Source organism: Leuciscus leuciscus (genome assembly GCF_965113295.1).
Source record: "Leuciscus leuciscus genome assembly, chromosome: 14".
In the NCBI taxonomy this organism is placed as follows: domain Eukaryota; kingdom Metazoa; phylum Chordata; class Actinopteri; order Cypriniformes; family Leuciscidae; genus Leuciscus; species Leuciscus leuciscus.
Window position 1 is genome coordinate 12754124 of NC_138738.1, and position 23437 is coordinate 12777560.

Below are 23437 nucleotides of genomic sequence, written 5' to 3' on the forward strand. Positions count from 1 at the left end.
ACTGACTGAGTGCATGGGTAAATACAGAACATTTGGGGCATAGAGAAATCAACAAGCTAAGAAGAGCAAGTGGGCACTGATTGAGAGGAAAAGAGAGGGAGGCAGATGGAAAGAAAATGGATGATAAAAAGAGCGAAAGAATACATAAACGGGTCAGAGAAGGAGAAACAGGGTTTCTCATAATGTTTCAAATCACAATGTAAAATTATAACTTAAACACACTTTTTCAAGATGCATAAATGTAAAATTGTAAAACTGAAGCCATTTTAGTTGGTGTGTAAAAAGTGTAAAATTAGGAATCAAAATAATGAATCGGTGAAAGAATCAACAGAAAAGGAGGCTGTCAAAGCATACAAATCTAGAAAGAAAATGAAACATGAAGGTAACACAATCGCATTGGAAATTAACTAAGAGTCCTCCGCACGTGCTCCTGTCCTTTATTTCATCTATTTCTAACATTCTCTAAAATTAGATTAGATTATTCGAAAGCACATATTTAAGGTCAAGTATTGCTAAGATCACAGCTGGTCCAGAAAACACGCCAGGTGTTCAGTATCCAGAAGGCAAGTGCGGATGCTAAATGCTGGATTGCACAAGGAACAGGTGTGTATTAGCTGTATACGGCATTTGTGTGCCATACATCAAAGCAGGTGCACGTGCCTCGGGTTGTGAGGGCAGGTCAGGTGGCTAATGCACAATTTGAGTGATGTGAATGAAGCAGCCAGGTGCCTGATTCATAAGTAGTCAAGTGGACAAATCGATGTGCACCGAAACACAGAGTATCAAGGTTGTGAGTTGTACAACCTGAAAAGCAGCTCCACATGTGGTTTGTTAAACTGTCTGAATAAAATAAATAGCACATTAAATGGCACCAAGTACTACATAAAGCTTCCTAAAATAAAATTCATGTTTTCCCCCCTCATCTTTAATGGCCTAATAAAAGGAAAAGTAATGTGACTAAAGGTGATACAGTCCATTATGACCATGTAGAAGACAACAATAACTTCAGTGCATGACATTCACATTTATTCATTTAGCAGATCTTTTCTCTAAAGTGACACTAATCTTTTTTCTTACTACAGGGACAATCACAGTAACCTTATATCACCTTGCTCAATGATAACAAGGCAACTCATTAATTGTTCCTTGGGTTCAAATCTACTTTTCAATTACAACTTGGATATTTTACCATAACAACACCTTACATAACAAAAAGCTTTGAGGTGTCTCAAAACTGGAACCCTCATGGTGGGATGCTCAAAAAACAAGTTGAGGCGCAGCAGGCAAATAAGACCATCTGAATGCATGGCCTGATCTCATAAGAATTTGTGGTAATATGTAACGTACACATACATACACATATTTTTTATATTTACAGAAACTTACAAAATGGATGTACTGAAAGCTTAAAACATTAAAAAAAGACTTGCATATGAATAGCTTTAAAAACATCAAACTGCTTGTGAATCCTATAGTAAATCTATTTGTACAAGTCCATTTTACAATTATACAGATATTTCAACCATATAAAATGTCTAACAGTTAATCCACAGCATGCAAATGGTCTTTAAACCTAAAACATTTGAATTATAAACTCAGATTTTTACCACTAAACTACAGCATCTATATGCATGAGCTAAGGAAAAAAAATAAAAAATTGGGTTGTGGGAAAAACAGATGATTCTTTTATCCATTTTGTCCAACCTTCCTTTCTCAAGGCCATCGACTATGTGGCACATTTTGTATTAAAACCCTTGATATTTCAAACATGTGATGAGATCAGAACAGCTATCTGCCACAATCTCACCCACTCTCACTACAAGATTGCTGATGTACACAACATTTCCTTACGACCGTGAAAACCCATCTCATGTGGCTCAAAAAACATCAGAATGGGCTTTTTTTGTTATAACTGGAGCAAAAAAAGTAGAAAACCATTCAAACTAGTGAAGGAAATTACTTTCTCAAAGTCACACAAAGACACAGTACTGAGTGGAAATTAAGGTCAGTGTTGATTAGGTCTGATATTTCAGACATTATTATAAATGCCATCATTGTCATCATCCAGTACTTTTCAATAGGGACACACCAGATGGTTTGTCATTTGGACATCCACCATTACATTACATGCCAGTATTAGGGGGCACATGATGAATTTTGAAGGCCAAAGTGGCTTGGCATGGTACTGGGAATAACAATGTGATCCAAGCTCTGGGTTTGTTTGTACAATAGGCCATGATTGCCCATGGTTGCACACACTTATGATGCTTCTCTCCTCTGTACAAGCACAGAAATACAAGTATATTCACACAAACAGATGGGGGAAAAAGACAGACTGAGAATGGAAAATATGGATGTGCAAAACTACATATCAAAAATGGCAAGTAGGTTGAATTTCGGAACAATTTGTTTACAAGTCGTATTAATATTAAGAAGCCCTAATTAAGCTGTTTTCGGGCACCAAATGGACATATTTCTTGGGTACGTTTACAAAAGAGTGGTGTAAAAAAAAGGATGTAAAAATGAGGCGAACAAGCAATGAGCAATTCCACTCACTACAAAAAAGAAATAGAACAATGTTATTCATTAGGTCCATTAGATCAATCTGGTCTCTCTAGGGATAAAGGTCTCACTAGGGATAAAGGTCTCTCTAGTCTAGGTCATATAAGTGAAACTGGGTGAAAATCAAAAAACAGGGACAGAAATCACAAGGTTGAAAATACAAGCTTTCTGTATCTACAGTAGATGAGGACATCACAATGCTTTAACTAATTTAATTAATTGGGTAATTCAAACCCAGGATATGAAAAGTACTAATTTGGTAGCATGTTAACAAGAGAATTTTTTTTTTTTTTTTTTTTTTTTACAATATTGTTGGCACCAATTAGGTATCCATGCTCGTTCAGAGAGGCAGCTGGTTTTGAGCAGTGAATGATCAAATGCACTTCTGGTAAAAATGCCCATATTGGTGGGATATTAATGTAAAAAACAACAACAAAAAAACAGATGTGTCAAAATATTGGATATCTACCATTAATTGCAAATGGAGCTGAAATATGTCATATTATTGACAAACTGTATTATTTTATTTCTTTGATATTTACTGATTATTTATTGGAATACCTTCTTGAACAATTTGAAGCAATATTTACTTGAAATATTGAAGGCTATATGCCATTATTTCAATTTAGGTTCTAATCATTTATATATATATATATATATATATATATATATATATATATATATATATATATAAATATATATATATATATATATATTCAAAGGAGTATGTTCAATAGCATATGTGATTTGGAGTGTGCAAATAAAAAAACTGAATTCCAAATATCAAACAAAATAAAACTTACACAACATTCACTGTTCTCATGTTAAATTAATAAAGAAACCGAGCAACAATCAAAATGCAGTTAAATGATAATTCCATGTTCTCCATTAAGATGTCTATGTAAACTAACTGAATGTATGGAGTACACAAATGGATGTGTGTTCTTCTGAAAGCCTGAATCTCTCTCACACACAGACTCAAATGCGGATCTTTCTTTGCCGTGCTGTAAATCTGTATACCCAGGTGTGCCACTTAAATTCCCTCCCTTAATTACAGAAGCCTGACAGCATCCATCATGCTACCAATGTGACTACAGCAGGAGCTATAAATAGCTCCAATCTAGGTCCTCCCTATCTGCAATAATGGGCTTCTAATCATTTGCCAAGACTCGCCTTCAAACACACACAAAATCACACGAGGCTTGAGGTTGACAGCCTTTAGAAGTACAGAACCTTAATGGACCAGTGACTGCAACATCAGGATCAGGATAAACTTTTAAAAACCTTTTCTCTTTGTTCTAAATGAATGTTAAAGAGGAAATCCATTAGCATGTAGTCCGATTTCTAACAAGCATTCCTATGTGGCCAAGACTTTTACAGCGCTTCAAACAAATGGGAAAGGGGTATAATTTGACATGGAGAGGGGGTCTTATTGCAGCACGGTAATAGCATGAAACTTTGATCATAAAAGGTCTGAATGGGCAGAAATCAAAGATATAGCAAAAAGCAGAAAGCTATTGCATAAAGGTTTAAAAAAGTGGTTAAAGTGCATGTACTCTGAAAAAGAAACATTTAAGTGTCTCAGTTCTCAACACTTACAGGCCAACTGTACTATTATAATCTCTAAGCACAGCATTAGAAATGGACCCAGAAACAGTTGAATGACTTTGATAATATCAGTACAATCTTAGTGAAATTTAATCTTTCAATAAAATTAAAGCAGTCATACAGCAACAGTCCGAGTAATTAGCCTATTTTTTTAAATGCGAGGCTGCGAGGGATAGACATGCTAGACAACTTCAATGGGTTGTACTAGAAATTTCAGCAAACAAAAACTTCTGACAATATAAGCTATGGAAAATTATAAGTGATCTAGGAACTTTACACAGTCTGTCCCTCACTGCCTCGCTTTCATACCTGTCATGGCGCTGCTCTGAATAAGGTTTATTATGCAATCTTTTGGTATGAAGTATGAAGAACAAGTGAAACCTTGTCTTTGTTACACTTTTTATACTATCTCTTGAGTTATGGTCATATGCAATGTGCCATTGGCTTGTACGTATAGATTTACCAAACAGTTTTATCAAGCACACTATCTAAAAAAAGGAAAATCAAAGAAAGAAAGAAAGAAAGAAAGAAAGAAAGAAAGAAAGAAAGAAAGAAAGAAAGAAAGAAAGAAAGAAAGAAAGAAAGAAAGAAAGAAAGAAAGAAAGAAAGAAAGAAAGAAAGAAAGAAAGAAAGAAAGAAAGAAGAGACAACTGACTACAAATCAATTATTCTGAATTGTAATTTTACGATTGATGTGCTTAAGGGTCCCATGAAATCACTTGATAAGCTGAGTTTTTAAAAAAGAGGAAGAAAAATGTAGTTTACTCATATCCATGAACTATGATTTGCTACAGTACATGCTGGTTGGTCACAGGAGGCTTAGTCTCATAGAGACCACTGGATTGGGCTAAAATCTGTGGCACACCATGAGCCATCAATATTTGATTCACATTCCTAGAAGAGAAAGACTATACATTTTAAATGCGTATCTGCTAAAAGTGATTTTTGTCAATGTTTAAGCATACACTAGCACATATAGATGGCCTCAGAGCTAAAATACATATAATGTGTATTCCATATTTTATTTTTCTACAAATTCTAAGGGAATTCTGCATGCATAAACCATGCTTTGATTTAGCATTTGTGCCACCAATAAAATCTAAATCTATGTACAGTAGTTCTAAAGAACACTTCAATGCATTGGAAACTAAAGAAAATCATTCAAGAAAACTTTTTTATGACAATATCTCCAGCTTATCTTTATCACTTTTGTTTAAAACTTGTTCTTGAAGGACAATACAGCTTAACAACTTTATCTCAGCACTTTTGCAACTCTTTGGATTGATAGATTAAGCAAAGCACCAAAAGAAAAAAAACTCAATTCAAACTGTTTAGAGTAGAAGTCACATCTATGTTTGAATGTGTCTGCTCTCTGTTTTCTTTTTATGTCTCAACCTGCCCTGCACTAGACCTAGAAATATTTCCTTAAAACAATACGCTATACAACAATGAAACAAACTGTTTTATTGTTATAAAGTACATTCGATATTGTCTTAAAGCCAGAAGGTAGCAGAAGGTGCCTGACTGAGGCTGTGAAAAAGATTTGCTCTATTATTTTCTCTTTTGTACAGCTATTACATCTTGAGGAAAGCATGTCTGTGGTGGTCCATGCAGAATGGGATTCATTGTTCCTGATTTACCATACAGGGTAAGTAAGTGAATCAGTGCCAAATGCAAATTACAAACCCTGCAGTCTCCAAGCACAGGTTATGGTTTTGTGTGTGACACGAGGGTATCAAGACACAGCGGTTGAAAATGGGAATGCTAATTACATCGCATGATGTGGGAGATCTGCAGAAGAGGAAAGCGAGGCTTCGTCTATTAGAAACAACAGAATGAGGCCCTTAAATTAGCCAGTATTGTCTCTGTTGTTTTTAGTTACACCGACTGTTTATCTGCCCTGAAGAAAGTCGATGGTATTCATGGATTCTTTGCTGGAAGTGTTTTGCAATAGACTCAGTTTAATTAAATCAGCAGCATTAATGAAAATGCTGATGCATTTGTATGCAAATGCATACATTTATATTTATACCTATCTTAATCTAAACCACATTCACACACACACAGATGCAAATATATATCTTGTATAAAATACATGCATTACTGAAACTAAGTTTTCCTTTCATTGAAACTACCATTTCGGAGTACTGTGTATGGATTAAGCACAAGAGAATAAAAGTAAGGAAAACTAGGAAGGGCGCATGTAAATGATCATTAAAATAACATAATAAAAAAATATTAAAGCTAAAGAGTGTAATTTTACAGCACTAGCACCACCAAAATAATATAATATAAAATAATATAATATAATATAATTTATGCACACACACAGAGAGACTTAGGCTCTCAAGGTGTTGAGGTATGAAATGAAATAATATTAAAATATTTACAAAATATATAGTTACTAGTTACTAGTGTGCTAGTCAATTTAACTATGTTAGATTGGTCTCTACACGAGAGCAGCTTCTTTCTATTTTCACTAATGTCTTTTCATCAGTGTAAAGCAAAAAGAAATGCAGTAGAGTCTCTAACTACTCATTCTCATTTATGTCTCTTGCTGACCTAAAAGGCAAGCAAATACAAAATATGTTCGCAATCAAACTGTTATGGTTAATTTCTCAATTTATTCTTATTTATTCTTATATATTCCACCAAGTTCTTCTCTTGAGAGCTGCTCAGGTCACACTTGTGTGTTAAGGTGTCAGGAGGCAGACTTACAGCCTATCAATAATGTGGGATAACTGCATATAACATGGAATTACAAGCTCTGCATCATTAAAGTTTTATAGCTGGTCAGAATATGTCTCCGTATGTCACTTCATTAATGCAGCAGTTCACTCAGAGGGCTTGGCCAGAGATGGAAAATGCCACACGGAGATGGATGTTGGAAAGAGAAAAAAAAGTGCTCAATATAGGCAACTTGCCCTGGTGTGATAAACATGCTCCATTTAAGAGCAGGTCCCCAAAGCCTTGGTTATTCTGACTACCCTCCTCATTCCAAACACGGTCAATGATGGTTTTCTAAGAAAAAGTATATATGGAGGTCAGAGGGACAAGGCTGCAAAGCAAAGCGAGTCATCACAAGCCAATATCACCTCTATTGGGATAGGCTAGGGTGAGTGGAAAAGGGCAGGAGACTGACAGGAAAAGAGAGTGATGCGAGGTTTAATAAAATCGGGACTCATCTGAACACCAGTGAAAGACTTTCTGTCACTTACAAATACAGAGATCAGACCAAGACTTTTGGAGCAAGTAGAAAGTTTATATTAAACAAATTTCATTGTCAGAGAACAATAGGGAATGCAGTGTGGACACTTTTATACTTTCATAGAAAAGTTTTTTTTTTACACTATTACACTATTATACAAGAACTGAACTGAGCTGGACGATGGCATCACGGTTTACTCCAGAGCGGCTATATAAATATATAAATTAAGTAAATTAATAACTTTTTTAAAACAAAAATGAAACATCGCTGAACTTACTTAAGCTGGACTGTGACGCTATTTTTTTCTGGAAACAAACTTTTTTGCATTAATTTCCTGTTACCTCTGTAAAGCTGCTTTGAAACAATCTGTATTGTAAAAAACGCTATATAAATGTGACTTGACTTGACTATTGTAATAACATGGGTAAATTGTAAATATTCTGTATACACTGTAAAAAGTGATCAGTTGACTTAACTTTAAAAAAAAAAAAAGCAAGGAAACCAGGTGCCTTAAAATTCTGAGTATAGTAAATAAACTTCATGCATAATTTTAAAAAGAAATTAAGTTATGTGAAGATAATTTATTTTTTTCAAATACACATGAAGTTTATTGACTTAAAAAAAGGGAGGAACCCGGTTGCCTTAAAATTATTAAGTTAAATCAACTGATCACTTTTTACAATGTTTTTTTTTATTATTGAACACGCTGTTTAAAAACGCACTGATTTACATGTATGTATGCAGTAGAAATTGCACACACACCGAAACATTCAGGAGCATAGAAACAGGTTTTCAATCTCTGCCCCGTGAATTTTATAAATAAAACAGTGTTGCTACTGAAAGCTACATACAAATTTTCAGCAACGAGGTGATAACTTTGCTGTTTTTGTCATAGCTTCACTATTACACAGAGATGCTGTACAGACACAGGTTATTCACACTCTCATTAATTAATTCGAATTCATCCAAATATAATCTTACCGCACAATTTTACTTCAGAGTTCTAGATCTAATGAACCGTAGATCTGCTGGTCTATATCCGCTCAATCAGATTTTACACTGCAAACATCCATGTCCGCTTTTATCTTATCCGTGCTGGCAGTGGCAAATAATCATGGTACCACCCGACGTGAATTACATAAATAATTTTAATAGCACGGCTACTCAAAACCCTATGGTCAACCAACAAAATCATTTTGGGTGGGGATTAATGTAAACACAGATATGGGATATCAGTCATGTCTAATGAGAATGTAAACAGGCGGGACAAAAAAAATGAATTTGGTAGTACATTAGCTAAAAAGATTGAAGCTTAAGCTAAAATTAAAACAAAAAAGTGTGGCGTAAATATTGGTTTACAAATCAGGAGAGGAACATTGTAGAGGAACATCGGCTGCTTTGCGATCAGTGGTGCTCTATCACTAGTTTCTAACCAGAGCACCAGAGAAAGTATCAGTCCCCTCTTCATCCCCATAGCAACCGACCAATCAGCCAATTACCGGCTGAGCTGAGGACTTACCCATTCATCACAAAGTTCTAACCATTACAGGGCATTCAAATGAAGCCCCAAAATGCAACAAGCGAAAATTCCAGGATTATATCGCAATTTTTCTACTTCTGGGACTGTACCTAAAGTGGTATAAAAGCGGTTCAGATGATATGCAGCAGTTGATAAGGATGACTTGGATTCTCTGTGAGAATCAGGCAGGAGGGAGGTTATTGATGAATGAGCAATTACTCAAACATCTGCTGCCGCCCTGTTTGTTTTCCTAGCACTGCCAAAAAAATAAGATCCCAAAGGCGATTCCCTCCTCCCCCACCCACCCCGCTGCCACCAGCCCATCCCTATTTGGCTCAACCCGGAGTCACCCAGCTGCTCTACCTGCCTCTGGACAGTGCTATGGGCCCTAGAACAAGGAAGGAGAGAATCTCATGAGTGAACGCAGCGAACATGTCTTTGGCTTAGCGGAGGTGCTTCATTACTGAAGCAGAATCAGAAGCAAGTGGCAGCTATTCAAAAAGTGTAGAGCGATGCAGAATCTGGGGTTCTTGCTAACACTAGGACGGATTGGATTCACTGCAAGATTAGCTTGAATTGATCTACCTTATCTCCCTGTCTGATGTGCAGTTTAGACTGAGCTCCCATTCCTTCCCTGTGTTGAGCTGTGATGCCTTGGGCTCTGTCTAATGCCATTGATTTCTCCTGTTTCAGGGTTTAAAAGTGCCATGGCCACTCAGACAGACAAGAAAAAGAACCACAAAATAGATTGCTTGAAAATGAAGATGGATTGTTAATGTTATGTTAAAATGTTAATTATATTTATATATAATATTATATGTTTTACATAACGCATTATGTGTGTGTGTATATATATATATATATATATATATATATATATATATATATATATATGAAGAGTTCAGATGCAAAAGCCTCTAAGTGCCATCTGAAATTTTCTTCTAGAATGATAATTTTTATAAAGCTTGTATATTTATGTGAAGTAATTTCACTTAAATGACAATTAATAGGTAATTTGCATTGCCATTTAATTGAAATTATTTTACTTAAATATACGAGCTTGATAAAAATGATCATTCTGGAAGAAAATTTCAGATGGCACTTAGAGGCTTTTGCATCTGAACTCTTCACTTTTTAATATTTTTATGTATGTTTTATTTATTTATATTTATATATCTATTATACACACAAATTTTAACTTATTGTAAAGTGTTACCATCAAATATTTAAACAATATATAATATGTACAAATAATTAACATTACAATATTTGTAATGACATAATAATCTAATAAAAAATATAATATGCCAATTAATTAACAGAATTAATCGCAACTAATTGCATAACTCAATATTTGCTAAGAAAATCCACCACATGATAATTTAAAAGACATTTAAACAACAAAACAAAATACATTATTGGCAAATGACAGCATTAAATAAAAAAAAATTATAATTAAAAAAAAAAAAATTATAATTAGAAATTAATGGAGAATAAGCCTCCATATAAAGTATAGGGGGTTGAGCACATTTCAAAGCAAACTGTAAGTAGCATGTAAGTAAATCCAAAGACACAAAGTCCCAAAGGTATCAGTGAAAGTGTGAAGTGCCTTCATGTCTGGCTCTGTGCTAGGCATGTCTAAACTTCCTTTTCAGATTCTATATACTGCGATTGAAAGACCCCACTGTCTCCCACCGGGATCATTTCACAGTCCAATCAGATGTGCATTCAAGTTCCTCTTTTTCACCATTGACCACCAACACCCCACCAACTGGGAGAAAGCCAGATATCTGTATGCATCTGCATGAGCATGGAAAGCACTTCCATCGAGCAGGTGGTAACAAGCAGGGAGAACCGAATCAAAAGAGAGTGTGAATATCTTCGCAAGCCTCTCACCAAGAGGTAATCAGCGAGCGGCTCCTTTTCCACATTCAGATGTATTTGTTGATACGCTAGAGAGTGCTTGAAATCAAGCTGTCTTAAGAGTCTCTCTAAAACTAGATCTGTCACTTCTTAAAAAGAGAGGCGCACTTAAGGATATTTTTGGAACATGGCGAACATGCTCCATTTACATTGATTTTACACTAAACATGTAAAGACAAATGTGTTCACAACAACAAATTATATTAATACAGAGGACTTACAAGAAAGTTTGTATGTTGTGCTTCTCTTTTTTAACTCTAGTTGCATACTTAGTCAACACTGGTAGCGACAATAAGTAAACAAAGTAGAGTAACCAATAAGTACATTTACATATAATCAGATCAGATTTTTGCATATACGAGCTACAGTCTTCATCTCTCTGTCCACGTATACAAGGCACAACGGCTAATCAAATATTTAAAGGATCAAATAGTCACCTGTGTTTTTCAGAGCAAGCGCAAGACCAACTATAATGTGATAAAAAATATATACATGCTGGACAAAGCTGAACTACAAATTCCATTATCTCAGTCCTGTTAGTCCGACAGTATGATTTCAGTCAGACTAAAGCATTTACGCAACATAACATTTACATAAATGAGGAGCATGTGTTGGGTGCCATTTTGATTGTAACTGACGGTTCTGTTGTTCTCTTTGTGATTTTGATATTGCTCCACTTTTAAATGGTGTATTTTATAATGTGAAGACTAGAGAAGGGAGAACATAACCAGAAGCAGATGCTTGTGAATAGTGTGTCAGAGTTTGCCCTGAAACAGACCTCCTAAGTGTCACTTAAGCTACCACTGGCCAACAGCTTTCCCTGAAGAGTGAGAGTACATGAAAGGCTATAAACATCTGGATATTAAGCTTGGGGATTGACTCTTGCACTAGAGCATGCTTGGGTAATTTTAGCAATCTGTTAGCAATGCTAGTTTTGACAAAGAGGAAACAAGAGTCGGGTGCTCATTGAAGCTTATTCTGGCTAAGAACTGCCCACTTAAACAGAAACAGCCTACCTGACCAAAATGTCAAGCAACCAATCTTAGAGTCGTGTGAAATTGACTATACAGAACGAATAGACTGGCATTAAAAAATTTATGAAAATAATGGCATGACTTGTCTCTTTAAAAGACACTAAAAACAGCAGAAAATGTGTGCAGAATTTGAGATCAATTTCCTACCGCAGTTGGGCACAAAAGACTCTCTATTTTTAATAAAACCTGTGGACGAATACATTTGTGCTCAATATAAATACCTGAAGAACTCCATGAAGGAAAATCCATAGCCATGCTGCTCAGCAATCCCAGCACACACTACATTAGCAGATGCTCCAATCAGTGTCCCATTTCCTTTCATAGAAAGAGAAGAAAAAATAAAAAATTACTATCTTGGATAACTCTGATAGCCTGAATAAACATAGACATCCTGAGAATTTGTAAATGTTTAAATAGCACTACATGTCCTCTACAAACACAGCACTGCACAAACATGGTTCTTTATAAATGAATATTAGAATTGATTTGGTGCCAATGTGCACAGCAGATTTTGTTATGCTGATTGCAATTTAAAGTTCTCCACTGTGCAATCATTCCTGTTAGAGTATCAGCCATGAAATGACCTCCAGTGCTAAATTGCAGAGGTGATTAAGCAAGGGTTTCTTTTGTAGTGCTTCCTTTGGTAATGCATTGCACAAAGAGGGACTTCTGTCCCAACTCAAATCACAGGCATTCTAGTTTTCTGATGAAGGACAGAGGTCGTCAATTCATCAATAGCATGTCTAAAAGATTTTACTCTGGAGTGTCTAGACGTGTTCTTCAATTTATTGTTCTGCCTCTGATCCAGGTGCCTTCATCAGTTGTAGTATGGGGGAGATTCACAGACATTTAATCCCACACCTCAATCTCATAAGACTTGCAAAACTGGGATGAAACTGCCAGTGTGATGTGCCTTTAGCATATGGGAAGCTTCTGTTTTAGACTCTGGCCAGGTAATTTACATTCCTTTATCATTCAAATGCCTTTTCTTTTTTGTCTTTGAAGTGAAGAAAGTCCATTATATAAATATATATATTTTGATAACTTTGATCATCTAAGCAGAGTTTGAAACAATCATAATTGCATGGTAATTAATTATTTAAATGTATATTTGACACAAATTACAACATAAATGTAAGACAATAAAAAGGACAACAAAAAATGTAGGTTAATATGAAGGCTCTTGATTCCTTCAAAAAAGTATTGCCGACACGTTTTCAGTTTAATTCCTAAATGTCTTATAGGGGTTGAAGTTTCTAAAGGCAGTTTACAGCCATAAATCTGTCATTTCCTAAATGACATTTCTTAAAGTGTGTTTTTTGGCCTTGTAGAAGAATGGTCTTGATATGAAATGTTCACATTTTAAAAGGTGTCCATGTGACAACAAAACCAGAAGCCTGCCTTGCATTCCATGGATCGATACTAGAGCTAACACATCTCATGTGGTTAGACTGTAGGTCTGCCACATCTCTCTCCGTGTCCTTAGAGCCAAACAGGCAATGAGGCATTTTCAGATGGCCTTGTAAGCATACGACATTTGTAAATATAGAGCAATCTATTAAGCTCTCTTGTGCTTTGAAAGCAAGTGGAATTGAAAAACTACAGCTCATTAGGGATGACAATGCAATAAAATAAGACCTGTTTTCTGATTTGAAAGTATTAATTACTAGCATAAAACAGTAAGGTATATTTCACAGAAAAAGTTAGGGCGAAGTAATTACTTCTTTGCTTAGAGAAGATGGCTTGGAATTGAAATGAAATTCTATGAAGGATGTCTTCTAAAGGCAGTGGAAATTTCAGTTCATCAAACCTCTTAAATCAAGGTTGCTGTAATAGTATGTTTGTTTTATAATGCAGTTATATAATATATATAATACAGAGAGAAAAAAATGAACTGACCTCCAAGGCAAGCTCCCATAGCCAATGCAAAAATGAGAGGTTTAATTGGCAGGTTGACATCGGCATCTTGACTGAGGTCTATAAGCACAGGAATCTATGGGGGGGAGGGAACAAAATGAGATGATGGATGGATGGATGGATGGACAGACAGACAGAAGGCATGAATAACCTGATCATAATTCTTATAGGCAATGTACATGAAGGCTGAACAATTAAGCACTCCCTATTACAAACAGTCATCTGTCAAAAACTAAGCATTGTAAATGTCAGGGTCATGAAGAGTGTTATATGCAACAATTTTGACAGCCGTTCAACCTATTAGCAGATTGAGTCATATTCTACTACAGCACAAGTCAACAAGAAAATCAATAGTGGATGACATTAGATTTGTTCCCCCTTTTTCCTCTCTTTCTGCACAGACACACAGTTCGAAAAAAACAGCAAATGAAAACCTCATGAAACAGCATGTATGAACCAAGCTTCACTGCACTGGCCCAGGCATGAAATCTACACAGATATAAACAAGACAAAAACACTTATTGCTCCACAATTGCTATAGATATCAGTACTTATCATGAACATATAACGGTGAGGAGCAGAGAATGCATCCCTGTGGTGACAAGAAGCACGCATGCATCCATTTCTCATAAGCATTCGTTCTACCAGTGTAGCTTAATTTAAAGATTGCATATTTGCAGAAAATGACTTCTGCCTCGAAGATTTCAGTGTGTAGCCACTTGTCTGCGACACGCTGGCCTCCCAGCTAACAGCGGCTTCAACTGCAATCGACTTGAATAAATTACACAGCACAACTGTGATTACATTTTCTACTACATTTGCCATCCGGTTCATTCAGCTGTGGCATCGCCACCGTGGATGAGAGGGCACCAAGAGCCAAAGCAACCATACACTTGTGCTGACAAGAAAATAGCAGTTTTATGTTCGCAGTGGAGCGCAAATAGCAAATTTTAATCTGTGTGGAAAATCCTAACTTGACACAGGTGGCATAGAAACATTTTCGCAGATCTCAAACATGATCTCTGTAATCATAACTCATATTAGCCTATTTATTATACATAAAACAGCTGTTTGATAATTAATGTGGATTAAACTTTCATTAAGTTGTCTACACAGAAACAGCTACGAAACAAGTTTTATGGGGACATTTCTTCTTTTTTTACACATGTGAAGAGATCAGTTTTATATCTAAGGGATAATGAACAGCCAGACAGGTTTAAATCAAAGTAACCCTAATGACCAAAGATATATTATTTGTAGATGTGGATGTGGATGTCAGTGATTGTGTCACGTTTAAAAATGTATAGAATACTCAAACTGAACGCATTGTGTCTTATACGTGCCTAGACATGACGAGCAGATGAAGGCCAATTTAAAATTGCTTTATGCATGGTGTGATATGGAGTCAATATAATACAATTTAAAATTCTGACCACAGAAATGCACAGACATTTGCTGTTTAGACCAGCATGCAATTCCATGCCGCTATATTCTAGTTAGTACTGGTTTTCAGCAAAACATTGTCTTTCTAATGAAGCTGGTTGATCAAATGAGACTTGAATCAGACCTCATAACTAGCTTAACCAAAAAGTCTGATTACTGTTAAATCTCATTACTCATAACTTTTAAAAGGGTAGTTCACCTTAAAATGAATTTTGTCATTAATTACTCACCCTCGTGTCGTTCCAAACCCGTAAGACCTTCGTTGCAATGACGTTGCTGCCTATGGGTGGGACAGAAAGCTCTTGGATTTCACTAAAAATATCTTCATTTATGTTCCGAAGAAGAATGCAGGTCTTACGGGTTTAGAGTGACATGAGGGAGAGTAATTAATGACAGAATTTTCATTTTTGAGTGAACTACCCTTTTAAAAGTAATGAGTAATGAGATTTAACAGTAATCAGACTTTTTGGTTAAGCTAGTTATGAGGTCTGATTGAGCATACCAGCAACCATACCACTTTTCAAGAGGGCAGTTCAAAATAACTGAATGCATGCTGATTTTTGTTGTTGGCGGAGTTCGAAACAGGCACATTCTGTGCTCAACAGAAGTGAAGTGTGTGCCTAACTGCATGGCCTTTTTAGATTCAGATTGTTAGAGGGCACTGCTGAGACGTTTTTTCTGTATTTATACAGTGACGAGTACTGCTAAATCAATGTGATCCATTACCACCACAGGTGTATGCTGAGCTCAAGTCCATTTCACCCTCTTTATCTCTTCTTTTTTTGACAAAGTGAGAGAAAGAGACAGACAGTGAGAAAGAGAATGAGACAAAATAAGAGAGCTGATGCTCAACCAGTGGTCAACTAGTCCAACAACCGACTAGTCGAACAGTAAGACCGTTATGTAAACGCTCCCTAAGAAACATATATAATCGGGTTCAGATTAACTGGCTAATTAAAGTAATCAACTAATCTTTCAGGCAACCTAACAACTAATTTTAAAAATATGTAGTTTCGCACATCCCTACTACACATGAGAGATGAGAGAAAGAGAGAATGCAAGTAAGAAAAGAGGGCAAAATAGACAGATCAAATGAAACGTGTGGAAAATGCTGGAGAAGGAGGAAATGAAAAGGCTTTTGAAATGCTAAGTGATTTCTGGAGTGACTTGTCTCTTCATCTGCCCTGCATTCTTCCCTTCTGCTCATTTGGCAGTGAGCGATTGGCAGCACAGCTCTGTCTGTTTGGTGGCATGTTCATCATATCAGCACACAGCACGTGTTCCTTCATGATACACATGATTCATGCGCTGCTCTGATAGCACATCATCACTCACTATACTGTTCCTCACACGTATAGAGGATAAGATGCAATATTTTCACCTATTTGTCAACAGAACATGGCCAGTTGACACGGCATGTCAAGCAGTGATGACAGTGCCCTGCAGAGTGACATGCTCTAAAACTATTTGAAAAAACATATTTCTAATTAATTTATAAACCTAAAACAGCTCCTGTCTTCTACATTGGCCAAATTTTGTTAAGAAAGTACTGGAATGCTGCACATTTTACTTTGTTTGCAGGGGTTAAATTGAATGTGCCGATGCAACCTTAAAAAAAAAAAAGTTCAATATAATGGAGAAGATAGTGTGATTTTAGAGCTAGTTTTGTCTTATCTTTGTGTTTGTGTGCAAATGGTTGACGGAGTGCGTGTGTTCCTTACCATAGTGGCAGTGAAGGGAATGTTGTCTATAAGAGAGGAAGCCAGCGCTGAGACCCACATGACCAAAATGATGGCGATGGCCAACCGCTCATCCTCTGGCACTGCCTGGGAGAGAAGATAACAATAAAATATGTCACAACCAAACACACACATACACAAGCCCTGTCTTCTCTGTCAGTCTCAAGGCCTATAGATGCCAACACAAAGGTGGGAGGCTTGCAGACAATGTGTTCATGACACAGTCACATTGAATTCATTATTTCACGGTCTGTTGCTTTCATAAACCAAAACACAACACCACACATGTACACAAGCAGAAATAAACACAATTTCTAACCATATGCCTGTTTTTCATCCCAATATTATATGTGGAAAAACCACCGTAGCTTTTTATTTGCATGTACGAACGCTGTTTATTAGAACATGGTTTTATTTAGTTTCCCCACTATTCTTCTCTATGGTTGTTTATCTACTGTACATGGTCAGATTTTAGGGGTTCTGGTGCTGATGATTGGATTGAATGCATGAGAGCTCCACAGCAGCACCTGTCACGAATAATTACGGTGATTGTAAAAGGCCCACACACCAAACACAAGCTGACAGGTCTATCAGAGTGTGATCGCCAGCCAGGCAAAGCTGGACACTTCTAGGCCTGTGGAAATCTCTCTATTTATGACTTAACACAGCCCCAATACTGGATCAAAGATAACAATAATTTCAGCCAGCCACATTATTTAATGAGGTTCATATGGCCGGTTTACAGTGTTTTTATATGTGTGGAAAGACGTGCTCTTAGAATTATGGTGTACGAACTGTATGGGGGAAAAAAGCTATAGCGTACAACATTGCCCGCCCACTTTTTCAGGGGCCTTGGATTTTTCCTATTTATTCCTTTCTATTCATCACATCATTATAAACTTTAATTTGAAGCAAACATGTATTTGAAAATCAGACAAAAAAACAAAAGTACAAGACTGTGTACTTAACATCTTCAATGAGGGAAAGAAAAACAAATCCTTGAAGCATCGCAAATAAAAATCGAACTAAAAACAATGGAGAATTAAAAAAAAATGTATTTAAAACAATAGAGAAGTATAAAACTATTTCTTTAAATATGTTGATATTTTATGTTCATTGCAAAATATGTACATATAAACAAATATGTTTATATTTCATTTGCGGTGCTTCATGGGAATGCAGATACCTTTGTTGTGATTTGCTTGTTGTGATTCTCTGATTGGTGGAGATTTCTTTGTGAGATTTTAAATTACATTTTAATATCTGTAAAGTGACTTATTTCTCAACATGTGGCTTTAAAGTATCTCGCAAGTGCAGCTTTGTTTCTCATAACTGTGACTTCATATTTTGCAGTTGCAATGTGATACACAATGACTTTATTTCTTTTTTTATTTTCATATTCTGCATTTACTCTGAGGCAGAAACAGAATTTTGCTCAAAATCCAATCGCAAGTGGTCACAGGAGACATGTTACTACTTCCAACATGTAAACCTGTTTCACCTCCCCACTTGTGATCGTATCATTTTTTGGATAGGTTTTGTGCTGATTTGCATAACTCATTTAGTGAGTTGAGCACCAAAGAAACACAGACACCCCCTGCAAATATTAATTCTTAGTGAAATCCCCCCCAAAGACTGTATAAAATATTTCTGGAGCAAATACTCACTTTTATCAACACTGCTGTCTGCTCCCCAATGTAGTCGATGAGCTGCAGCTGGGCTAAGGCCTTAAAAAACACCAAAGAGAAAATCAAGCCTTAGACCAAAAAGCCAAAACAACAGACATTTAATCTGACAGTCCTGATTTTCCATCTTTTAAACAATGGAAGTGTAATATCAAAATGCATCTATTTTTTGTCTAGCTGCTTGCGGTGCACACTAGTATAAGTGATTGTGAATGTTGGCTCTGCTTTAGAGGGCAAACAGTTTATCTTGGAGAAGCATTAAGCTCCCCACTGGGCCCAAGGGGTGGTCTTCCCTGGTGAATACTCTCTTCCTTACAAAACAAAGGATTAAACCAACACAAACAGCAAACCCAGCATTTATGCTGCTGACATGCTAACTTTTCCCTTACTTAGACTCCCAATCTCTAAGTCACCCTCTTTCTCTCTCTTTAGTTAAGAATGTGAAAGATAAAAATAAACATAACAACACACTATTATATACACTATTAAATATATAATTATTTTGTCTATTTCATGACAATGCACTTGAAATATTTAGTCTTTTATAAATTTGCACTTTTTGTCCTCTTAGGCTTATGCTCAGGTTTGTAAAAAATAAATAAATAATCAAATTTAGAAAAATAAATGTATTTGATAAAAAAGATTAAAAAAAAAACATTTAAAATTAAAATTAAAATTTTTCTTACATTAATTGTGCAAATTAATTTAGAGTTGACGAATCTAAATATGAAAGATAGAGATTTTGGTTGAAATTAAATCATTTGATTGATTGATTGATTGATTGATTGATTGATTGATTGATTGATTGATTGGAACAAGCATCTTCGGAACAAGCATCCAAAACACAACATTCACCCAACTAAACTGGTCTTTTCAGCTTTGTAAACAATGACGAGACATCACTGTGATGTAATACATGACAGATCATTGGGATATGTGGGCGTTTGTGTTTTTAAGCATGTCTGTGTGCAGTTCGTGAGCATTACCATACCTCCATAAGCACAAAAAGAGCAGCAAAGAACAACAGGGTGGCCCATTCCACTCTGTGGAGTATGATCTCGAAGTCTTGAATGTCAGCCAGCACCAGTAACCACAGAGCCCCCAAGATAGCGATCCAACCTGAGGGACAAAACAGTACATCAAGCCAAGATCACTGGAAAAGAACAGAGAACACTTTGAACACAACTGCAATTTTATTTCCTGTTGTAGCACGTAAGGAAATAAAAGGATTTAAGATAATGGAATCCTGGAAAACAGCCGACCGGTAGTTAATGCAATGCATCAATCATATGTTATGCCTCTATCTATCTTGCCTTCCCATGACCACAAACACATTTTCATCAGCCGACCACAGTGGTCCTAAATCTGGTATTCCACTCACACAAAATCTCAGTCAGCGGGAGAGAGACCAAACAGCGGCATTCAATTAGAAACACAGTCCAGCCACCTCACAAACAGACTCATAAACGCTCTGCACATCGATATACTGACACCACAAGGAATTCTGCAACGCCACAATGGACTACGGGTTGTCAGGGTGTAAGAATAATAGGCCTAAGCCAGTTACTGGATCGTCTTCATTAAAGGCTTCTGTGATGTGTTTGACACTGATCTTATTACCTCAGTCGAAAAAAACGATGGGAATCGCAACTACAACAGAACAGAACATAAATGTGGCAGTTTCCTTTCCTTTACTATCAATGTTGAAAAAAGTTGTGCTGCTTAATATCTTTGTGGAAAGCGCGATACTTTTTTCCAGCCCGATCTCACGGGAAAACGTAAAAATTCTACGAAGTGGCTTATTCGTACGAATTCATACGACCTGACTCGTACGAATTAGTACGATTTTTGATAAAATCGTACATATTTTACGAATTGGCCAATTCGTATGAATTCATACGAATGACCTACCCCTGACCCCGCCCCTAAACCTACCCATCACGTGGGTTTAGACAAATCGTACAAATTCATACGAGTGAGGTCGTACGAATTAGCCAACTTTTTATCATTCGTACGAATTGGTCGTGAGATAGCGTTGTTTTTTCAGATTCTTTGATGAATCGAAAATTTTAAAGATATTTTTGTCCATAAATAGTCAGTGGGTTTCGGTGGGAAATTGAATGTACTTGAAACATTTTTTCAAAAATATATGTTTCTGTGTGTTCCATAGAATAAAGAAAAAATATAGGTTTGGAATAACATGAGGGTGAGTAAATGATGGCAGGATTTTAGTTTCATATGAACGTTCTCTTTAAGTTCAACAGTAAATATCATAGCAAAAAAGTGTCAACTTCTGTACCACTGTTTATTTTAATCCACTCAGATGTTATTGTGATATCAATCTGAAAAATCGACCAAGAATGGAGGTGAAATAAAAAAAGGACATTAAAGGGATAGTTCACCCAAAAATGAAAATTCTGTCATCATTTACTCACCCTCAAGTTGTTTCAAACCTGTATGAATTTCTTTTTTCTGCTGAACACAAAAGATGATATTTTGAAAAATGTCTGTAACCAAACAGTTGATGGACCCCATTGACTTCCATAGTATTTTTTTTTCCTACTATGGAAGTCAATGGGGTCCATCAACTGTTTGGTTACCGACATTTTTCAAAATATCTTCTTTTGTGCTCGGCAGAAAAAAGAAATTCATACAGGTTTGAAACAACTTGAGGGTGAGTAAATGATGACAGAATTTTCATTTTTGGGTGAACTATCCCTTTAACTATGATTGTGTGAAGAATTATTGCCGGACATTTTACTACTGATTAGCTGATGTACCGTTTCCCAGAAGCCTCTTGGAATAAAAACATGCAGCAAGTCAGGAACAAAATGTACGAGTCACTAAAGCAAGACTGATAATACGGCAGGACGTGGGCCAGTGTTATACTGCTACATCACATGCGGTGGTGGAAGTCCATCATAATAGGCATGCCATTTAGAGATCAGGGCTGTGCACAAGTAATGCGTCACATGTCAGCCTTTGACCTTTACTATAATAGCCACAGAAAAGCAGGCTTTATTCTGGACCTGCATATTACATGCAACTGTCTGACGTTGAACATAAAAAAATAAATAAAAAATTACTTGCTGCAAATGTTACAACAAACGAACAGAAGCCATTAGTGCAGTTAATGAATGCTTACATGCTGGAAGAAACATAGCAGTAAAATCTGATTTTTAAACGTATTTAAGTGCAGGTAGTAGATTATCATCTCTAGGTTGTGTTTTAACGGAGCAACCATTAAGAGGACATTCAATAAACAACAGCATCCAGGTAAAATGGTTCCTAGACATATTATTCCCCAGTACACTGTTTGTCATCATTTACCAAGACAAAGCAGTGAAAGGGAAATTTTCATTTCTTGTTATTTTGCATTTATTTGTTAGTGCAGTATTGATATTCCCATTGAATATTACTCCTCAATGTTCAAAGAATAAAAATATGAGAGCTTGAACAGTGGATGGTGTTCGATTGGTGTGGTGTATATGAGTGCATTTGGGCCTTGATTTAAAAACAGGAACACGTAGTGTGGACTCTGAGGAGTTCAGTCCTTGAAACAGCATGTGTTGAACAGATGGTCACATTCACACTATCAAAGCTTTGGGGTCGAAATACAATTTTTATCATATAACGACACCGGGCCTTTGTCTGGTGGACAGTCAGGAACCAGGTCCTGTGACCACCAAGGGGCTCAATGGAAGTGGTTCTCAACTGGTGCGCCACAATCAAAACAATGGGTCAAAGGGATGGGGAAGAAATGCTTCATGCAAACAATACAATTAAATAAAAATGAATAAACATATATAAAAAAAAAAATATTTTTGTTGATATTTTGGCATAAATGTATTAGATACATGGTAAAAGTGTACAAAAGTAGGTGCTAACATTAAAATACACACATTGAAAAAGAAAATGTATACAAGTTGAAATGTGTCAACTACAACATTGATTTTAAAGAGGCCATATTATGCACTTTTACAAAGTATTAATTTCGTTTTTGGGGTCTACTAGAATAGGTTTTCAAGCTTAATTTAAATTAATTAATTAATTTTTACATATTTTACATTGTTGCAGCATCTGTGTTGCGTTCGAAATTGAATACTTGAAGAAAGTTCAAATTCAAATGTTGTACCTATTCAGAAAGAGCGTGATTTCGGGCGCACTGCTGATCTAATCTGTAACGCTTTGTTCCCGTCTCTATGAAGCCCCTCCTTCCGAAAAAAAGCACAATGTGCTCTGATTGGCCGGCCGGACCATTGTGCTGTGATTGGTCAACCACTTTGAGCGTGTTTTGGAAATGTCACATCCTTACTATAATCGCATTGTTCAAAACACTATTAACACACCTCAATCAGACTTAACCACCTCTTTTCTATGTTTGCCTTGGCCTGGAAATATTTAAATCAGGATTATTGTGATATGTACTTGCCGAAGAAAAGTCAAGACTACAATCAAGGCGTTTCATGGAGTTCAGAAACCGTGCTTACTGATAAAGAGAATAACTCCCTTTGGAGTGGATTTTGTGCTTTGTAACTTTGCAGACCTTTTTCAAGCTCAAACAGCAACATTTCACACTAAAGAAAGTTGAAAATGTAAAAAACACAATAGGTCCTCTTTAAGACAGTTTATTATTATTTTTATAAGTCGATAAACAAGAACTTTTTTGGGTCGCCAACATGATGTTCATGTAAAATCTGGGTCCTAAAGCAAAACCCACTACTTGGGCCGAGCAAATTGGGGTTATCCATAACATTTTGTACCAATGCTCCTTAAATTAAGCCCAGTAATGATAATTG

The 23437-nt window shown here is 36.2% G+C and overlaps 1 protein-coding gene across 1 annotated transcript in view; it reads right to left on the reverse strand.

The window, feature by feature from the left end:
* oca2 (oculocutaneous albinism II) overlaps positions 1–23437 on the reverse strand; it is a 97385-nt gene that overhangs the window by 11857 nt on the left and 62091 nt on the right. The window contains exons 19-23 of the mRNA XM_082137239.1: positions 19630–19757; positions 18621–18680; positions 16936–17040; positions 13754–13847; positions 12076–12169 (exon numbers count right to left, since the gene is read on the reverse strand). Coding sequence (XP_081993365.1) covers positions 12076–12169; positions 13754–13847; positions 16936–17040; positions 18621–18680; positions 19630–19757 — 481 coding nt within the window. The remainder of the gene's footprint in view (positions 1–12075; positions 12170–13753; positions 13848–16935; positions 17041–18620; positions 18681–19629; positions 19758–23437) is intronic.